This window comes from Chiroxiphia lanceolata, chromosome 5, assembly GCF_009829145.1.
Source record: "Chiroxiphia lanceolata isolate bChiLan1 chromosome 5, bChiLan1.pri, whole genome shotgun sequence".
In the NCBI taxonomy this organism is placed as follows: domain Eukaryota; kingdom Metazoa; phylum Chordata; class Aves; order Passeriformes; family Pipridae; genus Chiroxiphia; species Chiroxiphia lanceolata.
This window is the reverse complement of record NC_045641.1, coordinates 62,745,485-62,768,597: the sequence shown is the minus strand read 5'-3', so window position 1 is coordinate 62,768,597 and position 23,113 is coordinate 62,745,485. Positions and strand designations below refer to the sequence as shown.

At 41.1% G+C, this 23,113-nt stretch overlaps 1 protein-coding gene across 13 annotated transcripts in view; it reads right to left on the bottom strand.

The window, feature by feature from the left end:
* Positions 1 to 23,113, bottom strand: part of CACNA1C (calcium voltage-gated channel subunit alpha1 C) — a 433,056-nt gene that overhangs the window by 93,808 nt on the left and 316,135 nt on the right. For all 13 annotated transcript variants that reach the window (XM_032687965.1, XM_032687962.1, XM_032687963.1 and 10 more), the window contains 9 exons: positions 19,524 to 19,550; positions 17,349 to 17,509; positions 16,354 to 16,579; positions 10,330 to 10,537; positions 9,380 to 9,500; positions 7,454 to 7,568; positions 6,229 to 6,349; positions 6,031 to 6,100; positions 85 to 217 (listed from right to left, as the gene is read on the bottom strand). In XM_032687965.1, coding sequence (XP_032543856.1) covers positions 85 to 217; positions 6,031 to 6,100; positions 6,229 to 6,349; positions 7,454 to 7,568; positions 9,380 to 9,500; positions 10,330 to 10,537; positions 16,354 to 16,579; positions 17,349 to 17,509; positions 19,524 to 19,550 — 1,182 coding nt within the window. The remainder of the gene's footprint in view (positions 1 to 84; positions 218 to 6,030; positions 6,101 to 6,228; positions 6,350 to 7,453; positions 7,569 to 9,379; positions 9,501 to 10,329; positions 10,538 to 16,353; positions 16,580 to 17,348; positions 17,510 to 19,523; positions 19,551 to 23,113) is intronic.

Genomic DNA, 23,113 nt, shown 5'->3' with positions numbered 1-23,113 from the left:
TGCACCTCATAACCTTTGGGGCCCAACATGAAAGGCGTACCCGCTCTTTGCCTCCTTCTTCCAGCTAAGCAGTCTCTTAAATACCTGTTATTAGGACTGAAGATGAAAAAAGCACTGGCATCAGGCATGGGCACAGCCTTTTCCTTGAGGTGCAGCTCAGACATTGGGCGAGGCCGAGGGCCAACAGGCATCTCAGGTTCTTCCTCATCTTCCTCTGCTGCAAGAAACATTTTTGTCTTTTAATGCAAAATATAACCCATTCTGCAGTGCTGGGGCATTTGTCTCTGTCATAACTAGAGCTAAAAGCTATGAACTATTGAAATAGGATGCTAAAACTTGTGGTTCCTTGTCCACTTCCTTCTCCCAAGGCAGCATTTGTTGCCCAGTGCTTGCCCTGGCAAACATTGATCTAGTCTCTCTGTGAAACCATTAATGCTGGTAAACCCACAATATTCTCACAACACTCTCCTCAGACACTTCACTGCAAAAAAAAAAAAAAAAAGCTTCTAATGACTCACTTGTACCTTTCTTGCTATGGTCTAAATCCAGTATCTGTTTTCTTACTTTCCACGCACACAGAAAACTGAGAATTGCCTTCCTCTTGCAGAAGGCTTTTACATACTCAAGGACAATTAATATGCCTCTGTGAGAATATCTAAGAGCAAAATAGCAACAGTCTTTCCTGAGGTGCTGTGTTCCCCAGGTCTCTGATCACTCTTTCTACTTTCTTCCAGATTATGTGCAGGATTAACCTGCAGTTGAGGTTTCACTGGTGCAGGAGAGATGGAATACTTATTATATCTTATACTATCTTCCTGCTTAAATGTCCTTCATGGGCACTTTTCATTACACTCTGGCATTAATTTGCCATCAGTTTCTGATACGCACAAAGTACAGATTATTTATCATAGGACAACCGTCTAGCCTGTCACTCCCCCTCTGCATTTCTGCCACTGACTATTCCCAAGAGTGGCACTTGGATCTCAGCCTTATTGAACCGCATCTTTTTTTCTTCAGACCATTCCTCCAGTTTATCAAGATCTGTTTTTCTCCTATTTGTGAGGATCTCCATGGAGCCACTGCCACATCTAGGATCGTGTCTGGATGAGTGCATGTACAGAGCAAACACTGAGCGTGGGCACACTGAATGACACCGATCAGAAGGTCTTAAAAATTGTCCTCTTTCATAATTTAGTGGGAGGAAGACTAAAAAGGTGGGAAAGAGGCTGAGATTGCCAAGAGTCTCGAACCTGATGCCTCTGGAGCAGATCCCCAGGCCCTGTGCTGAACAATGAGCAACCTCGGGATAAAAAATGCAGAGAGGGGGTCTAAGGGTTATGTGAAAGAGAAGCTTCCACCTTTGAGGATTCCTTCTACCTGCTGAAGTCAGATGTTGTTTTGTAAACAACATGATAGGATTTTGCTGTTTTAAAAGATTCCAATCCTCTTGCTTAATCAGCAGGACAGAAAAAAATATACTTTAAGAAAGGAGTCCAACAGGTTAGATGAAGCTGGTTCATCTTCCAGGCAATGCAAAGGAGGAAACTCTAGTTAAAAGGTTCATCCCGAGTTCATAAAGGGAGATAAATTCCAGGAAAAGACTGTTCCTTCAGGGTGAGGTACTTGATCTCATTACAGGACACATCAGAAAGAACAGATGAATCAGCACAGATCCTAATCTAGATATCAGAGACAGGAGAAAAGTGCCCTTTTTGAATGCATGCCATTATTACATGTAAATAGGATTCTTTCTTTACACTTCCAGTACCAAGAGTTCAGCTCAAATTCACTTGATAGATCTTTGCATAAATGTTTGAGCTGGTACATAGAGTTTGTACTTATTCAGTTAGTCTATTTTTTAACAGCTCAATTAATGTTTAATATACTTTAGAATACTCTTTATACAGGCTTTATTAGTTAAAGAAACATTCTTTTACAAGTACTTTTCTACATAGTACTTGTAAAACAGGTGTTAATGTCAATGCTCATATTTATACAGTATTCCATACTTTGCACTTGTACCTTTTACCTACAGGTTTCAGAGCAGACTGACAATGAGTGATGTAAGAAAATTCCTTTTTCTTCTATAACAGGCCAGAAAACCACTGCTCATGTGGGATATTTGAGATTCTTACTTAAAAAGACTAGTATTCTGAGTCCCTGTTCTGCACCTTCACTATTGGATCATTCTACTTCTTTTACTCAGAGGAATGCTTAAATATCCTTTTAAATGGGTATGGAACAATGCCTCAGGAAAATGGACCCTTAGCAAAAGGATCAGCACCATGAAGACCATAAAGAACATTGCTCCTCTCCTCTTTTTCTCCTGTCTGCCATACAGCAGGAAATGCATTAAAGATTCTGGCAACCACACACCTTCAGACTGAAAAACACATTCAGTTCCTCAGCCACAGATAAAGAATAATGTTCTAAATATCTTTCACTTAAAGTAGAGTCTGGGGCAAAGAAGAAAGGAAACAGCGAGGCCCCAGTTTGCAAAGAACAACATGAGAACAACCTCACGTCAGTTCCTAACATATCTACCTGCATATAGAACCTGCCTAGTTGCTCACATTTGTAGAAGCAGAAGTTCTCTGGCTGTGAAGACAAACACAAACAGGCTACAGTGCAGCATCAGTGAGAAATTTGATGATGGGGGTATTTTTTTTTTTACTGTACGAAAACCAGAACTCTCGTATAAGGACACTGCTTTGCTTCAAGCTCCCATGAATCATCCCCAAGCTTTTACCTCCATTTGACGTTCCGAATTCTTTGTCTATTTCTGTACTAGACTGCAAGACTAGCTCCCTGTCTTCTTATAATAAACATATCATCATAATAATTCTTCTAGTGTACACAAATCTCTGGAAGAACTAGTCTGTCCTTCCAAAAAAAAGGGGCTAGGTGATCTGAGGAGCTGCAAGCACACAGGGTACTCTGAGGCCTATGAGCAACACTGTGTAGCACATAGAGTCAGAAGAGGTTTTTGAGAAAACTGGTTGAGAAGCAGAAACAAATTAGAGCCCAAACAAGGTAGGTTGAAAGAATAAAGAAAAAAATAAAAATGAGGTGACCATTTCAAATTGTTTCTGAACACTGGATTAGGGTGAAGAATGTTTTCAGAGGATGGAATGGTACACAGCTGTGGAAAGGTCACAGGCACTAACAGCTTAAATCAGAAACAGAAAATAGGTAGAACCAACTGACTGCATCTAAGAAACAATAGGATGTGTCACTTAAAGCACAGCTGAAAATGGATCCATGTGCAAGTGGGTAGGAAAAAGTGTGTTCCCAGATGGGCTGTATATGGCTGCACAGCATCTCCTGTACCACAGCTGGACTGATTGGCAATCAGCAGAAGGATTCTGGGCTGGTCAGATGGCCACAAGGGAACCGGGCAGGGATACGTGTGGGGATTGGGAAATTCTTGCTTGCGTTTCTAACAGGAAACAGGAGAAAACCTGATCATCCATTCAAATTTTAGGTTGTGTTCAAGAGTATATTAAGTCAGGGATTGGCACCCCAAGGCAGGAGTTAAAAGTGTTTTCACTTAATTTTCCACACTCTAATTCTATGCATGGCTGAATGACAAAAAACGAACGTAGATGTAGCTTTTGTCACATATTTCATATGCTGGACTATTTCTAAGCTATCCACAGAAGGCAAAACTAAACTCCAATTCTATTAGCAGTAGACTTAAAATCGATACAGATGACTGTTGCTTCACTTGCAAAAAAAAAAATGTAACGGCCTGCAAATCCAGGCCAGCTGAGAAACTGAAACAGAACTGTATCAAGCTCTTTTAATTTGTCCTTCTAACTAAAGACTCCTGCAAACCCCTTAGCAACTGGGGATATGTGTCCAGTAAGTGCCTGTGCCTACAGAGGCAGTGGGAAGATTAAAGCCAGAGGTATCTCCCCCAGGCAATGTTAAAACACTATTGCATAGAGTTAGAATCACATTCTATTCCTGATAAATTGGCTATAAATATGGAAGAATACAAGTATAGCAAACATGGGGACTTTTTGTACTGAAAGTCAAATGCAATGAAGAGTTTTCCATTTTGCTTGTCTGAAACCCTTGTCCATCTACTTAAAATGAACTATTGTGTTCTTTTTTACCCTGCCACATCAACCTATTATCAGACATTTATTTATTAGGAATCATGGAATAGAAGAGAATGTGTTTCATAACCTATTATAGCCTGTTACATAATCATAGAAACACGTAAGAGCAGAGCAGGAAAGGACCACAAAAGGCCCTCTGGTTCATGCTTATGCCAGGCCAGGATCAATTAACTATTATATCTAAGCCTTTTCTGGAAGACATTTTTCTGACTTGCTCCTAACAGCATTCAGTGATGCTGGAATTCCACAGCCATCTCTGTGATCTTTTCTAGCCTCACCATTAGAAAATTCTCTCTGGTGTGAATCTTAAATGTATTATTTGATAATGGAGATAATTTCCTTCCTACCTGTAGCAGGTTTTTATGCATTTGAAGGTGTTTCTCCTGCCTTTCCTAACTCAGATTATCACAGTTCATTCAATCTTAGTTCTTGCCTCCTACTAGCATTGTTTTCACCATTCTCTTCTATATTTTTTCCAATTGGAGCACCCAAAACGAGATATGATATTCCATCAGAGAACACAATAGAACAATTGCTTTGCTCTGATTAGCTTTCACTGACCGCTTAAAAGAAGCCCATAACTGCATAAAAAGGTTTTGTTTTCTCTGTTTATAAATCTCACTACTTGCTTGCCTTTTGGAAGACAGCAAACTGTTGCTGGCAAGCTGTTGAGCTTGTGATCATAAGATTGAGGTTCTTTTCTCAAGGACTGTTACCTAACTAGCTGTCACCTAAGATCCTTTATTTGTGAATTGTTTATTCCTGTCTACGTATAGAGCCTGGCACTTTCAATTTTATTTAGACCATTTATCCAGGACCTCAACAGCTCTTTGAATTCTAATGCTGCCCTCCAGCATGCTTCGTGTCCTTCCTAGCTTCATGTCATCTACAAATGTAATAAGCATATTGCCTCTTCCATCATTCAGGTCATTAACAATGAACTGAACTGAACTCCAGACAGGCTTTTGGGTTGTAGAGGCTCACTTGGGCTATCAATACCCTCCACATAAAGGGTTGGATCAATTTCTCTCACAATCATCCAGACCATAATTTTCTAGCCAGCTTATGAGAATTCTACAAGAATTGGTCAGAAGCCTTAGCAAAGTGTAAAAGAATACATCTACTTCTTTTCTCCTGCGTACAAGTATTTTCAGCCCCTTCTAGAAGAAAATCAGGGTGGTTTGATGTGAGTTGCTCTTGGCAAATCTGTGTTGGCTGCTAGTCATCACCTTATCTTGCAGTCATATACTTTGTTTAATTATTTTTTCAAGCACTTTTCCAAGAATGGAAGTTGAACTGACTAGCTCCAACCTCACCCCCCATTCAGGATCTCTTGAAGAAAAACTGCTTGAGGTTCTGAGATTTCTTCGACCAATCTGTCAGGTATCTGAGAATGATGTTAATTGGGCCCAATTGACTTGAAAATCAGCCTAACTAATGCTATAGTTTGATTCCTCCCATTCTGTGCTGAGATCTTATGCCATTAGAGTTATTTTAATGTCACACTGTCCTTTTTGATTAGAAAACAGCACAAAAAGGCATTCAACACTTTCTCTTTTATGACTACCTCTTGTGAGTTTCCCTGACCATTGAGTGCTGAAAAACGCACTGAAAACAAAGTCACATGTATATTTTCAAATGCAAAGATTTTTATATGATTTGATTTGGTTCTCTGCAAAGCTCTGCATTTCCCAATACAGAACCAAATGAAAGATGACTAATCAGTATAGGGACTGCAAAGGACCAAGTCCACACCTGTGCAAACACAGGCAAGCACATCACTGTGTCCCATCATGACAGCATTACATGTTCAGCATGCCTGCTACCACAATCTGGCTTTATGTGCATTAGAAACTGGAGCTTGTCTTTGTCAGATCAGGGATAAGAGGAAGAAGATGTATACCTGGTGCTTCTGTTGTGGGATATGGGCTCTTTTCTTCGTTTTCATTGGGCTGGTAATCATCCACATTGATCTGACAGAAATGGAAAGAGAAGCATCAAAGCCTTTATCAGACAAGGCAGACAGTTTTCATTCCCTCAGAAACCCAAGCTGCTCATGCCATCGCTGCACAGAGAGTGCCTGGCTGGCAGCAGACCTTACCTTGGTAGCAGGTGGGGATTCTCCATCAGCAGTGATCGATTTCAGCTCAATTTTCTCCTCCTTTGTCTCTTCCTCCACAGCTGTTTTTTCCATCTCCTGTTTCTTTTCAGGACTTGCAGTTCTAACAATTTCACAAGATAAAAAGCAAAGAGTTACAAAGGTGAACAGCTTGTTTCCCTTTTAGGGACTTCATGTAATACAGCACACACCATGAGAACAATCAGCTGGCATCTCCATTCTGAGCCCAGTGGTTCCACCTTGTCCTCATCCACAGGCAAAGGCAGAGGCTCTGCTCTAATTCTTTATAGTGTCCTTTATTTTGTAGCTTTCTCAATGGCATGTGAGTGTGTTTGTGTGTGAGTGTGTGTGTGTGTGAGGGAAGTATGTGCCTGTGTGTTTGTGCATGTGCATATTCTAGGTCTGTCAGCAGAGATCTCTTTGTTCACCCAATGACAAAGGCATGGACCATTTTCATCTCTCATCTTCCCCTTGGTTGCCTACAAAGGTTTTGCCCCTCTCTGCACTCCCAGAGGGAGCAGCATGCAGGATGAAACAGAAAGATCTGCACAAGAGATCCCCTCCAAGCAGCCTGGAAGACAGTGAATGGAAATAACCAGTAAGGAGAGGCTTCCCTGCTGTTGGCAGCTGGGAATGACAGAGAAGCTCCACATCCAGCTCGTGCCTCTTAAGTGTCTGTGGAAACACTAAAAGAACTGGCATGAGAAGAACAGCATGTGGCATCAAAAGAAAAGGAAGCTGCTGAATCTTGTCATGGGAATGACAGTCTGAAAATACGCTTTGTGGCCCAAAGCAATTGGAAGATAATAGGGAGATTCAAATGGGATTGTAACATTGACACCATTTCACACTCCTTCTCTGCTGATGCTCTGAAAGCTCATCAGTCACCCAGACTTCCTTTCCCCTGCTCACATCACTGCAGCTGCGGGGACTCCCAGCTCAAGACACTTTCTTGTCTTACAGTGTGAATTCCTTTACATAAAAATTTATATATACATAATTCCATACATAATTACATTAATCACATATGTATAACCTATATACACACAGAGAAGATAAATATACATATTACATATACTCACATGTATATGTATCAGATATATGCACATATATATGCATCATATACCTATGTATATGCATCCTGTGTAATTACACTCACAGGAATATATGCACATCACTGCAGATAGCTGTATGCAAATGGATTTACCTTGCTAGCTTTTTCCTTTCTTTTTCCTCTTCCTCCTCTTTCTGTGCAGATGTTAAACTCTCAGCATCAGCAAGGTTGTCCACAGCAATGGCCAAAAATACGTTCAGCAGGATATCTGTTTGTGTGTACTTAAAGAAAACTGGCTTTGAAAACTGCAAGAAAAGATTACACCAAGGGTTTCTTAACTGAAAATTTTTAGCAACCTGTCATCATGCGTCTCGGATTTTCCAAACTTCCATTTCACACAACTGCTCAGGATGTGCATATCCAGCATGCACAAACCTACACCTTCCATCCACATAGTTAACACACTGTGGGTTTCCAAAATTTCACAACAGAACGACTGATATAAAACATCTAAGTCCAGGTTTATATTTTAGTTTCCAACATCCCAAAAGAGTATCACTTTGTGCAACAAATCCCACAGAAGATAAGGGGAGCACTAAATGCTTTGCATCTTTGACAGCTTAGGTCACATGAATGGATTTTATGGACAAGCAAGCATAGCACTCTGATGAGCATTTCTAAGGTTAATTTAATCTGGACAGTGAAGAGTTGAGTTGACAACTCTAACATCTCCTAGTAGAGAATCCATGCATGGCCAGTCATGCCTGTGTAGCTCAAGGGCAAGGAATCACAACTGTTTTCTTGTATTACAAGTCAGTGTTCAGGTCTCGTGTTACAAATCTGAATATCAGCTTGTTTTATAAATTTCTTGAGCTTAGGTCTTATCATACCATGATAACTTTTAAGCAAACCCTGGTTCAAGGCTCAACTTGGAAACACAGACACCCCCCTCCCTGGGCTCCAAGGTCTAATGGCTCCAAAGTCAGCCAGCATGTAGACTTGGCTCACATTTTCACAAGGAGATCCAAATTGTAGCTTTTTTTTAAGCTGTCAGGAAGATTGCCTACCTTGACCTTCAGATAAGTGGAATTGCACCATCTCACTTTGAAGTGAGGGCATGCAGGTCAACTGAAATGTCAAATAACAGGGTTTGAGAGATCTGAATTATGAACAAAGGCCAGAAGAGTTGGGCTGAGTCCACAAGGTGGCTTTATAGAAGCACCAGTATAAAATGAAATGTCACCTCTGACACAGGAGGGCCATTTATTAGGGAAGCAGAAACTAAACATGGACAAATTTGGAGCAAACTGAGATATGGAACAGAACCACAGCTCTATGTTATATGCAAATTGGTGTAAAGAGACACTCAGAGCCTAATCATGCAATGTGCTTTGTACCTCCTGGGATATGCACAGTGCCCTCACCTCACCTTGAAGTCAGAGAGAACTCAAGTTACTTAAGACCAGCATAGGCTGGAAGATAACAGAGCACAGGATTTTCTGTTTGAAGAACACACAGATTGCAGTAACTGAAATGGAACATGGGTCCTCTGAGTTTACACATGAATTAATGTATGATCTCACATAAATCAATTATGTCAAACATATGTTACTCCTATTACAGCATTTGTATACAGCATATTGTAGATTATACATATTTTTATTCCACATAAGGCTTGGATGAAAGCACATGGAATATATTACTAAAAAAGCAATTGAAGCAAAAAATATGCAGTAAGTACAGTAGGAACACACATAGATTAGTTTCTGAAGAAGTCAGGAAAGAAAACCTATGACAGAATTAAGGGGAGTGAAAAATAAAAACACTTAACGTGAAAATATAAAGTAAAAGCTAGCACGTGGAACTGGCACGTAGCTGGCTCTTACAACTGTCTATATACCTTAGCAGTAGTTAAAATTAAACAAATTTGTTTAACTTTAGGCAGTGTAAAGCCAAAATTCAGACCTAGGGAAAAGGTAAAAATGTGAGATATGAAACTCATTATTTTCTGACATGACAAAGTAAATGGTGGCTTTAAATTCAGCCCCTCTTGCAGAAAAGAGTAGCACCAAAGGATACAGTTTCCACAGATGAAGAGGATGATGAAGTAAATACAGACCAACATTCCTGGAAAAGAGGGGCCGCCATAAGCCATGATCCCATCATACATCACCGAATTCCAGTCCTCCCCAGTCAGGATCTAAATGACACATTCCCACCAATAAGGGATACAGTGTTAGACCACACAGAGAATTTGAAAACCCCATTAACACAAAGATATCTATTGTCCTAAAGAGCACCCCCTCCCCCAGGATGGTTGGCGATTCTGGCTGGGTCCGTCTAGAAAATTAAATTAAAAAACAATCAGCAAACCACAGAACAAGGAGCACGCAAAGAAGTCCTGCGTTCTAAGTGTGAAAAAACCCAAACAGATGTCCCCTTCAAGATGATGGCTGAAGGCAAACGGCTCTCCCACACAACTCTGTTCAAGTCTTCCCACTTTTTCCAGGCATTTCCCTCCCACGTGTCTGTTGTTTCAGACAGGCTGCACAACCTGTAGCACTGCCCTCAGCACAGCACTCCCTGCCACTTCCCTTCGTTTTGCATGTGAATGAAATCATGATCCTCATGCTCTTGGTGGATCACTCCCAAAACTGCAGTCAGCTTATGGTCATTTGATTAATTCTGTGGTGCTGTGAGCGGATTTTTGTTCCCCAGTACAGTGGAGGAGGGAGGACAGTGGCAGGGTTGGGCTTCGGCTTGCTGCCCTGGAACATGACAATGGCTCTTCTCTTGTCCTACCCTGTTAAGACTTGCTGGCCTTGCAATACACAGAGGTTTTGTCTTTGGTTCCCCACTTTGGGAGGGAATACCCTATGCTGGCAGCACAGTGTGGCACCTTGCTCCTGGAGCTGTTAGTGTGCTGTCCAGTCTCGGGGACTGTCAGGCTGCAGGGGAAGGGTGCAGAACTTGCCTCACCCCACACAAACACAAAGTGTTGGCCCCACTGGGACCACTCGTGCCCTTACCTGAAACACTGTGAGGAGGGACTGAGGGAAGTTGTCAAATGTACTCCTCCTGGTCTGCATCTCATCAAAGTTAAACTTGCCCCCAAAGAGCTGCATCCCCAGGAGCGAGAAGATGATAATGAAGAGGAAGAGAAGCAGCAACAGGGAGGCAATGGAGCGAACTGAGTTCAGGAGTGAAGCCACGAGGTTACTCAGGGAGTTCCAATATCTGGGAGAGAAAATAGAAGCAGTTAAAATTCCCTCAATCTGAGACAGGTGCTCATGGACTGTACAGGATATTGGTTTGGGCTGCCTTCTGCATATAAGCAGGCATTTCCAAACACTCTGTTAAGCAGTGAATCATTGATGTGCTTCCCTAAGATAATGAGACCTACTGCAGCTAATGAGTAATTTTACTACCACACGTGTACATACCCAATTCCCTCCACCCCCCACTCCATACGCACACCCAGAAGATTATTACAGCACTCTCCATCTAAGGCTCTGCACATCTTATATCAATATACAGTGATTAGTTCTTGCTGCTTCAGTGAGTTACATTCTAACCAACCTCATTACAACACTCACAGATGTTATGGCAGCCAGAATACCTCACTCCAGAGAATGGCCTGCAATAACCAACAAGAACAGATGGGGAAACAACTCTTCGGATGCAAATATGAACTTGCCCAAAATCTGGCGTGTGTGAGTATATGCTTGGGCTCACTCACAGAGAGAAGTTGCTGAGCTTTCTGGGATTGACAGGAATGAGAAAGATATTAATGGTCCTTTTAGGTGGACTCTAAAAGAGACTCCAGATCTACATCCATTTGGAAGGACACACCATCACTGCTTTTCTTTGAGCATCAAACCTACTATCCTTCCTCAAATAGGCTGCAGAGCATTTCGAAGGGCTTTATTCAAGAGACAGGATGGCTTAAGAACTGTTCTCAGTGTGTTCAGGCTTGTGCCCAGTTCAGAGTCATGTATGATGCAGAGAAAGGATCTTTCTTGCCCTTCTGGTTCCACTTTAGGGTTCAAAGAGATGCCAGCAGCATGACTGCTGCAGCATCTAAGTTTGCTTGCATTCTTTGCCAGCCTGTAGGGTAGTCACGAGTTGCAAAGAGGCTTCAGAAAAAATTTCTAAATTTTTTGCCCATGAAGCAATTTCCACTTCGGACTTGCATCTGCTCAGCCACTCCTATTCTATTGCTTAGCTGGTCATGGCCTCTTCTCTTCTATGCTTTTAGTGTGGCTGAGCTTTCAGACTGGGCTGAAGATTAGCTGTCATCTTCGAATTGCCTCATTTCGAAGCACATTGCTAGCAAGCTTCAACAGCTTTCATCGGTCAGCAAGCCAGTACTGTTTGCCTGTGATCTCTGGGCCTTCCTTCTACCTCACCTGCCACCACACTTTGAGATTCCACCATGGTCAGTGTCCTCCAGGCCCTTCTCCCAAAGCCCATAACACTGAACATTACTGGGAGGACTCTGCATTTCTAACCGTATTTACCTTGAAGAAAGAGTTCCATGTAAGAAGGATGGCAGACATGTCTAGTGCTCTGGCTCTTTTGAGGAAGCCTGATCCTTCAACACGCAATTTTTTTCTGAAGGTAATCTAACCATTAGAGACAAGAGTTCTTAAAATCCCAGTTAAATTCACATTTTTAAAGTAACAGTGTAAAAAGAATACTTTTCTTGTTCCATTGAAGACAGGACTGGCTGAGCAGCCCAATCACTTTATGAAGGTTAGCAATCTGATCTGCAGAGGGACACTGCCATGTCCTCTGAAGTTCAGCAACTGGTTCATCTCCAAGGACTGAGCTTCAAAGATAACTGTGATGTTTTCCCTCCAGCCCAGTTTCAGCACTTCAGACAAAACTGGAGTGCTTTAAAGTTTAACTGCAATTAAAGAGATGAGCAATGAAAAACTACAGAGCAAAGGTAAGGGCATGGAAGCTTTTGGGCTCAGTGCCACCAAATATCCGCATGGAATGTGCACTGTAACAGCTCACTGTGTTTGCATTTATGCTTACAGCTCACATACTTTCACACTTTAGAAAGAAGGGAAAGTGACACGGGAAAAGGGAAAAATTCATTTCTGGTGGAAGTCGAATGAATTCAGCATCCTTAAAGCAGAAGTTGATGGGCTCCAGAATATCTCTCCAAGTCCTCCAATGTCAGTCAGGACACACATTTTCTAGGTCTTTCTAGCAAATGACTGACTCACTTTAAGCTTAAATGCATTGCTATCTCAGCAAACAACTGTGCAGGCTTCTATCAGTTCTGCATTTCTTAAAAATGGCTCAATACTTGAGATTGAGATTATTATGTGACTATCAAACTTAAAGCAATTAACTGCGATGGCCTGGTGATAAGATTAGTGCTGTTTTGTCTGTGTACTGAGTGCTAGCTAGAAATACAGAACCATTAGAAAAGTAAATAAACCGGTTGGGGCCGGTTTAAAAAAAGAAAAAGGAGAGGATAAGGAAGGCTTGACTTGACTAAGATGTGAAAATGACAATTGCCTTATCTCAGAGTCCTAGAAGCCTGACCTGCAAGTCTGACCAGACGTCACCATCTGTCCCACTAGGTGGTTGCAGAACTAACATGAACGCTCCCTCAAAGTGAGATCTGGGATTACTCAATGAAACACGAGGTTTTCAAGTCAGCAATGGCTGAAGCCCAGACAAAGAAAAGTCTCTCAATACTTCATCCACCCTGGTTAATAACTTACTGCAAAGGAAAAACGCGGCACTGCTGAACGGAATTGGACCAGGCAGTGTATAATGGGAAATATGACAGAAAGCACTGCTGCTGCCTCGGACTTGTAGGGAAATGAATGTGCTTCTTAACAGCCCCCACTTGCAGATCTCAGACCCTTGAGGATGTCAGTGAATGGGGCGCTGCAAAACACCAGTGAGCAGGATGTGATTATGATCCCCATTTCAAAGTGGGGGAATGGTGCAGAGAAGTTAAATGGTTTGTTCAACATCTCACTCAATAATCAATCGCAGAACTGGATTAGAATTTAACATGTTCATGTATTCTCTCCCCTCTCCCCTCCATTGCCTTCCACAATGTCTTAGTGATACTGGCAATCACAGATGCAAAGCTTAAAACAGTAGCAACAGCTGGCAGTCTCATAGTATGAAAGCTTCCCACACTGTTCATCCAATATAAAACTACTTTGAAAGTAGGTACAAAAAAAAGGCACCATGTCTCTTCTCCCTACAGTTAACAGTGACATATCTAGTGGCAGGATTAGGTATAAACCATCAACTTTCTGTCTGCTGTTGCAAATGATATGATTTATTTTTTAAATATAAGGGACTATATGTAGGGGTTTATAAAGCAGCAAAGGACTATTTATAATGAGAAAATAATTTGTCTTCTCATAGCAAAGAGGGAGATGTTCTGCACAGCACTTTAAAAATTAGGGAGAATAAAACAAACAGATTATATTGTCTGCTTGTCTAATGTATTTATAATTTTGGAAGAAATGTTTGCTCTTGAAATTCTAAATGTGGTTTCTAAAATGATGCATTGTTCATCTGACGGTGTCTTTATTTGCTTCTATTCTATTAGGGAGCTATATTTGTGTTTCTTCTAGAATTGTATCATCTTGATGCACCCAGAATTTGTTTGCGCTTCGTGTTTATCATGGAAAATCCATCCAAATATATAAAGAATAGGTTACCTACTGATATATTCTCACCAGAGTAATTTTCCTGCTTTGTGCCTTTTTAATGCCCTTGATTATCACCATTTTCACCTCTACTGTATGTCCCCTTGTCATTGCTGATGAATATACATTTGATACAAAACACTACCCTATCACCCTGCCTACCCCTCCCAGTTTTCTAGTATTGTATCTTTCTGTATTATCTTTGCACTCAGGTGGTCTATTGCACCAGTACTGATAATGTCATCAATAAATCATCATTGTATTTAGAGCTAAGTGAATAATGGAAAAATTTGTAATTTACCAGAGAACATCAAGGCAGAAGTTTTGCTTTAGGGCCAGAATATTCTCTCCTGCATTAAGACATGAGTGGGCCTAAAATACTGCTTTGGAGGCTTGTGTTAGGGCTTTCCACATGAGGGTGAACTTCACCCACGGAGGGAAGAAATCATGAAGAAAATTATGAATAATTACAAAACAGATAAATTTGAAACTACTGCAACCTACTTGCCAATATTTCAGGAACAGGAAAGAAGGCAAAATCTGATTAATACATTATGCATTATGAATTGTTCCTCATCTCTGTGTTTTACACATGGACCCATGCACAAATTGCAGGAGACATATTCCAGGTAACATTTGTTTCCATGAAAAATTGTATTTTAATTGTGTTGCAGAATGAAGGCAAATATAACTAGTCCTATTGCTGGTTGGTTCCATCATTACATCTCTTCCAGAAGCTTTAGGAATATTTGAGTACTCCAACAGCTCAAAGTATTAATGATATTCTCTCAGTGTTTGCCTTTCTATTAGAGAATTATCTTAGCTAGCTTATATATTTTGTGCAGGAGTGGAGAAATGTCTTGAAAAAACAATGACCTCTCCAGGATGCTATGTTGAAGCTTATGCTTTTATAGCTATTGGTATGTTGCCCTGGGTGTATCTGATTACCCAATGCCTGAAACAGCTCCTGGTTTCCTCAGAAACCAGGCCTGGGACTCGGTGATGATAGCTTTCAGACCCAAAGATCCAGGAAAAACAGTCAGCAGACCAGAGATCCCCACTATTTCTGAAAGAGCAGAGATGCCTTTCTGGCTGGAAACTCTTGTTAGCTGGAACGTTTTCCCCTCTTCTATAAACACGAGTCTAAACCAGACCACTTTTCCCCCCCTATTCTAATAGTTGTAGGCTTGCTTTGGCCTCTCTCTCTGAGACTGTAAACTGATTTTCTGTCTCCGCCATCTGACCCTGAAAACCATCCATCCTACCAGAGAGCTGAGGCTCAGAAGCTTTAAGGGTAAATCTTTTATGATGAACAAGTCCAAGTCTGTTGTTTTTTTTCTGCCTCTCAGCTCTGCCATCTTGACTGTCTTCCAGTTTTGGCCTTGTTTTCCTCAAATTTGTCAGATGTTTCCTCTGGAGGGGTGTGTTACAGCAATTTTAGAGACATTTTCATAGCTGAGCATGCAGAAAACTCACTCTTTCACCACCTCAGTCAAGCTTTTTATAAGGTGCTGATTGGTGCCCACATGGGAAAAGGCAGACCTTGTGCTACTTGGGGTAAGCGCTTGGGTAAAATTAGTTCCAGGAGTTCCCATCTGGTTAAGTTTGGAGCTGATCTCTCCTACAACCTCCCCTCAAGCTGAAAAAGCCCTGCCAAACCAACCTGGAGTTTTTGGGGGTACCTGACTCAGGAAGTAGTGCCTGTTTACTACGCATGTATTAAACGTGCCTTTATGCAGAGGGACAGGAGAAAGAACGAAAAGGAAAAAGAGGGAATACTGGAATCTGGAAAAAGTCTGGTTTGTTCGTAAAGCTGCTGCTTCACGATGGACTCCTTCAAAGGGGAATGGCTGGCAACATCTTTCGCCTATAGCTGCTGGTGTTGACACAGTCTCCCACTCAGGCCACTGTTGAGTCTACTGGAGTTGGCATGGGCTCCTCAGTCAAATGTTGTTTTAGCCCAAGGCAGTCTTTCAGGCTCCTCTCTGTCCCCAGAAAGCATCAGAGAAGGTCACAAGGCTATCTGCTGTTTTAGTTTTGCTTTGACTTTTGCAGGGAACCATAAGAGCCCAATCTCAGCCTGCATTACTATTCCAAGTTTCAGCTTAACAATTTGCATGGTATCAAGTGTCTCCAGCTCCCTATGCCAGGTTCCTCACCAATCCTTATCATTCACATCAGGCATATCCAGTCTGTACAGTCCTCCCCATCCCATCACAGATGGCAGAAGATGAGGACTGTTAACCTACACTCTCACTACCCAATTAGTGGTAGAAAAAGTGAAAAACATCAGGGATGTGAGTGACTTGTACCTATATACGTTGTGCACTGAGCAGTCCCAAAGAAGCAATAAAGTACCTTGTGATTTTAAATATTCTTAGGAGTCGAACACATCTCAAAACCGAAATGCCCAGGGGTGACATGATCTTTGTCTCAACCAGGATCGTTTCCAGGATTCCTCCGCACACAATGAAACAGTCAAAGCGGTTGAAGAGGGACACAAAATAGGCCTGGAGACCAAGGCTGTACATCTTCAGCAGCATCTCTGCCGTGAAAAGAGCTAGCAGCACCTTGTTGGCAGTGTCTCATGAAAAACAAAAAGGAACAGATTAAGGAAACTTAGTCAAAAGATCACCACAATTAATCATCGGCCCTTGCTAAGAAACCTCTTTGGGGATCGGTCTTAAAAGTTAACTTCGTATAAGCTTGGTTCAAAGAATGAACTTCAGAAGCGTGGGCATCTCATTCACAGAAGTGTTTTACCAGGATGGTTACAGCAATTCTTACGTATTGCACATCCAGCTGCAATGTATTACACAACCACACAACGTCCAATGGCAGGGACAGGCCCTCCTGTGCACAACCTCCCATCACACTTGTCATCTGCAGGGGAGAGTGGGAACAGAAGAGCTGCTGTGCTACCTACTGTTGCTTAATTAAGCCTTTCAGCTGCTCTCACCTCCAGAGAGAATTCAACTGTTCTGCAGACAGGAGAACTTTACAAATCACTCTTCATCACCTCCCTAATAATTAAAAATTATCATAAATGCCATTTCAGGGAAAACCTCGGAGAACGTGAGGCTCTCGGTAGCTATCCATTAATTGGTAATCCAGTTGCAAATATATATTTAGCATAAATTCCTGGTTTCACTTACACCCAAGGAAACAACACTGCTTTGGTTGGAAACCAGGTACTTACATTTTTCCTAAAACTTCTCCCATTGTAGGCAGGGATGTTTACTGTATTATTTCAGATTCTCCTTTCACATCGTGTGCTTTAATGCACCAGTTCCTCTCTCCATTCCCTTTTTTGACACTGACCATAATAAACAGAACCATCAGCTTCTCCTCACCTTGGACCTCCGTGAGCCAGTCTGGCTGGTTGTAGTGTTCAGAGGCAATGGTGAGGGTGTTGAGGAACACAAGGAAGATCACCAACCAATAGAAAACATTGGACTTGACAGCGGCACGGCACTTTCTTCTGCAGAATCGATTCCATCGGCGCCAGTAGCGACTTGAAACATTGAAAAAGGAAAAGTTCTTTTCAGATAGGGATCCACAGGCTATTGCAATTCTCTGCCAAGAGAGACTCTAGTCCTGATTTATTGTTCAAGAGAGGTAGAGAATAAATTTAAAGTTCACCCTGAGAAACATTCTCTCATTTTCATCTGAGTCGACAGTTGTGATCATCCTTCCTTTATCTACAGGAATAAAGTTGGTCCTAAACCAATTTGCAACATCTTCAAGCAATATCTTAATCTGATTAAGACATCAGATACCCTGAGAGGTTTTTTTAGCCCAGTTCCCACAAAAATAATCATTCTCCTTGTATTTGATGCTTGTAGCCTGCAACGGGACCTTGCCCAGCCTCAGGATAGTCACTGAAAAGATACCCGCTATGCCACATGAACCTTTGGATTACGTCTTTGGAGAGGTGAGGTCAAATAAAATCCATGTAACATTTCCAACATTCAGCAATGCTCACGAGTAATTCCAATACAAGGCCTAATTCACAACAAAACCCCAAAACTTAGGGGACCTCAGCATCTCACCTTCATGCCTGGAACTAAGGGTACCATTTGCTAATCAACAGACTTTTTAAAGTTTGCCTTCCATGAACACATCCCCTTGTGTCACTGATTTCTGAGGGTAATTACTAACCACAGAAGATATTTAAAGCTAATTACACACCTCCTACTCTTCAGAATTTAACTTGCATAGCAACCAGTTTCCAGGCAACACTTGCCAATGTATAATAAATCTAATAGTTTTATATAGATAATATATACATATGTGTGAGTGTGTCTCTGAAGGGACACACACATACACAACATTACAGAGAGAAAGAACTTTTCTTACTTATTCTTCTCTTGTGCATTATTTTCAGTGATAAGCTATGGCCCTACTTGAGGTTAGGATTCAGCATCTCTGTGAACTAAGACCAGGCAATGTGAACACAATGTGAATGAGAATGTTGCAGCAACATTTTAACAGGTAATCCAATCTGGAGTGTTTCATCTGTGCAGTTTATAAAGGCACCCAGACTAGCTATCACAAACATTCAAAAAGGGTTGTGTGTTTTGCAGTAGATTTGGGACAAGAAAAGATCTTCCCAACTTCCAAAATAGGCACAACGCTTAGACAATACTGTTGGCATTAAATCCTTAGGAATCCCACACACTTCAGTGTGTACTTGTGCACAAATGTGCATGCACATGAAAATGTATAGTGCTTTTTTGTGCTCACACCTACACTCTTTACACAGGGATGCATAAAGGCAGGATGTACACATATGTACATCCCGAAATTTTTATTACTGTTTGTTATTTAGGTAGCTGAAGGACACAGTTACTCATTACAGTTATACTGAAAGTTAATCTAGTTTTAGGGGTTTTTTTAGTTTATTTTAGCTTTTTATAAAACTGACTTTGAATTCAGGGTTATGGAGGCAGCTAAGCTCCTACCAAAAAGGTAGAAATGGACTTTAACAACTGAGTTTCATGAGTTCAGTCAGCCTTCCCAGTGCAAACCCCCTTGGGACTGCTTCACTTTTTCAAAAGCTGTAAGTCAACAGAAAAACAAACACAATCAGAAAAACTCCCCATGTCCCAGGGTGAAGGGGAGAACTTCACAAATAAGATGCAAACATCATCAGTTGAAATATTTACAATCGAGCAAAGCAGAGGAGTGCAACAGAATGTAAGAGAGCCTTGAGCTGACAGGGTTGATGTTGATGGATGCAGTATAATTATGTGGTTGAATTTCACTTCTGGTATTGTGTTTTATGGTTCGAGATATGTAGGTAGCAATCAGATAGGTACTTCTGAGTGGAATAATGTGAGTAGTCCCTGTGCCTTATTTCAGTATAAAACTAAGAAAAACAATCTTGATTCTTGACTAAATCTAACATGTTTGGCAGTATCTCCTAGAATCATCACTGCATCCTAGAGATGCTGGACTGAACTACGTCACAAAGTAAGGAAAAAAACCAGCAGCAAGGAGGAAAAGCAAAAATCATTTTTACTTACCTAAATTTTGATTTTGAGATCCGATGCCTGAAAGACAAGAATTGCCATTAAAGTCTCTGAAGTTGTCTCATACCTCCAAGGCTTTTGTGAAAATAGTAATAGAAAGAAACAAAGTTAAGCTGAATTCACTTTTTAATCAATGCTGTTTTCCTCTTGAGTCTGCTGTAAGTCAGTGTAGGCACTGGGCATGGCTAGAATTCCCTGATACAGAAATTTTGGGGTTTTTTTGGTGGGAGTCACGAAGCAGGAGTCGTGCCATGATGGGATTCTATCACCTATAGATATCAGTGAACTAGTTTTTCTCTTGGGTAAAAGGCTGGCCTAAGGCAAGAGGCACTCTACTACTGCTAACAAATTCATTTCCCAAGTATCACCCCTTTTTTTTGTTCTTTTTTAGTCACTATTTTTTTAATATATTAAAATATGTATGACTTGATACAGACAGACTTGTTGCTTTCACACATCACCTATCACTTCAGGATATATAAGCACATTATGAAACCATAATAACGAAGAAAATAATGCTTTCTTTTTTTTCAGCTACTGAAGGGAAAACAGTGCATGATGGATATTTTCAAACTTAGATCAACTCTTATTTGTCTTTGTTATCTACATAAATTGCTTTGCATTCAAAAAGGTCTGTAAAATAACTGATTCTGTTGCTACCAATGAAATTTTCAGAATTAAGCACTCCTGAAAATTTGGCCACGTTCCCATGTGTTTAAATATGTAATTTCGTGCACTTGGGTTTATTCATCTAAATAATCCGAATAACCTTTTATGAGAAGTCACAGGCAAAGCTAGAAATAGACCCCAATACTCTAACCACAACCTTGCTCCGCTTGACACGTGTCCTGTAAGGCCTCTGAACACTTTGGCTGTCTTTTGGTACATCCATAATGATGCACAGAAAGAAATAAATAATATAAATACAAAGACACAAGTCAGAGGTGATTCAAGAAGCTGCAAAATCCACTACCAATATCATACGAAATGAGAATCTGGCGAGTGATTACAAACAAGATATTTCTGCTGCGTTGAAGCTTTCCTTAAGGTTCCCTCTGTGATAGGAAAGTGACTCATTGTTGACAACAGTCAGCAAAGGTCTGACTGTACTGCCTTAAAATTGGATTCACTGTTAGTAGACATGGGACAATGTGATTCGCAAAGCATCTAACACTACTTCCTGTAGCAGTCTTAAAAATGGTCAGTCCCTGCTTGAGGACATCAGTTACTGACAAGTAATCAGTGATGGGTCAGGTTCCTTATGTGGAAGAGGTTTGAGTGATGGGAACATTTCACCAGCAGATGGTCCAAGACAAAAAAAAAAAAGAAGCCTTTGCACCGAATACATCATTCCTGCTGTGTCACAGGCAGCTTGTCTAGGCCACCTACTAGGCAGCAGTGTGGTTACAGACAGACAAACACAAGACTCTTGATAGAGAAGAAATAATGCACTGGAGGAACAGAATGCTAAATTGTGCTGCATAGACAAAGCAAGCTTTAAGAAAGATGCCGAGTGAAGCACCTACAAAGCACATCCTTAAAGCTATCCCACTTCTCACTGAGAACTCGGGCTTGATAAGCACTACCTACAAACTGTAATGGATCAGATTTACAGGCAACAGGAAAGAAGGCTCAGACAAAGACAGGGGAAATGAAGAGATGAAAAAAAATCACAATGAAGGAGAAAGGTGGGCACCAGAAAGGAGGTGGTGAGGATTTTGATAGGAAAAGTTTGGCGGGGGTGGGAAGAGAGAGAGAGAGAAAGAGAAAGAGAGAGAGATGCATTAGCGAACCTGCCTGGTGGAAGGGGAAGGACAGGGAGTGTGAAGTCCTCTGGTGACCTCTCTGGTTAATAGTTTCCAAGTGAGGCAGCTCTGTGGCATTTTAAGGAATCACTTATTTAAGCAAAAGAGATGCAGCAGGTGTAATACTCATCATGCATGTGATAATTATATCTTTGAACATTATGAGCAGCAGCCAACTGCATTCAGTGCTCCCACAGGTTAGCTGCAGCCTTCATCCCCCCCCCCACCTTTCTTTGCTGCTATGGCAGAAGGCTTTATCACATGTGGGTGTGCTGTATATATAGAACAGGACAAGGAAGGAGGATTAGATTTATATTTAGAGGTAGAATCTGAGAGTGAAATGGAATTTTGGAAACAAACTGTATAATAACTGGTTCTGAAAACATTATGCACGAATCTGAAACACGTTTTTCAAATGACTGTTATGATCAAGATGGTTTATCAGAACCACGGACACCAATGTCCTATAAAAAATGCTTTTATAGCATCACTAGTCATATAGCTGTCAAATAGTCTCAATTTGGGGCCTTGCCACAGTGTCTTTGTGACACTCCAAACTGACACTTGGCAGGAGTTTAGGGTGGACCAGATTTTCTGCTGAGTTTAAACATGGATCTCTTGCATCCCTAGTATTCTGGAAGCTTTATGCCATTGGGAGAAAGAGAGTATCTCCATTTGTGTCAAACTATGGAATGTCCTGAGAAACTATTTTTTAAAATCATGGTATAGGAGCCTGTATAAAAACCACTTCAGATCACTACTGAGTGTTTTTATCTTAGGAGCCACATAACTCAGATTGTCTTTTAGGAAGAGAAACACAAAAATCAGGTCTCTACTGTGTGACAAGCTATCTTTAAAATTCTATAAAACTCTTCTAACCTTACACAGTTATGTACCACACACAGATAAGGCACTGAAATGTAAAGATTTTTTATCAACATAAACCTCTGGATAATCTGCGTAACTCAAATGTAGTGAGATACCTCGCATTCTCAGAAATAAGAGTCTTCATTTCCATGTTCGTGGTGGACACCAGAGAAGGCACTTGTGAATTACACTTTTGTATAACAGGGATTAAGGACTGTGTAATTGCACACACAACAAACAATTCTGGAAAAATCTTGTAGGTCACCAAGCATGACAAAAAGGCCACATTACAGCTTTTTTTCTGAGTGTGGATGTCACTAAACATGTCCATAAAATTATCTGACATGCTGGTCACAGCTACTTTTATATTATATGATTCCACTTAGAGGCAACTACCTTCATAAGGACTCACTAGTAAAAGCTCTCAGAAAAGCAGTAACACAGAAATGGACTTTTACTGTGCCTCTGGGCTACACACAACTTTGGAGAACATTCAAAGAGCTTCCTTCACTGGGCGTATCTTAGAGATTTTAGAATTGTGAGAACACAGTCATGGTGTGACATTGATTTTGTTCTGGTGCAATATGGTGCATTCATGCAGTTACTGGCCAAGCAGCACAACATTTTTCCCTCTCTCTATTCCTGCTGATGACATTTCTTTGCTTCTAGCCAGGATGCTGGCACCTCTGAAGAGAAAATGTCGACCCTAAGGTCCTTTTTTCACATATTACTGGGGTAAAGGCATATAGTGATACAACATATTCAGGAATATAAGCTGCATACATGCAGTCTGCAGCCTAATAAAGTGTTAGGGCTGAGTTCTACCCTCAGCTGAGTTTCTGCGACTCACAAAAAAGCAATGGGCCTCCATCCTGCCTCTATACAACACAATTAACACTGGGGAGCTGCACA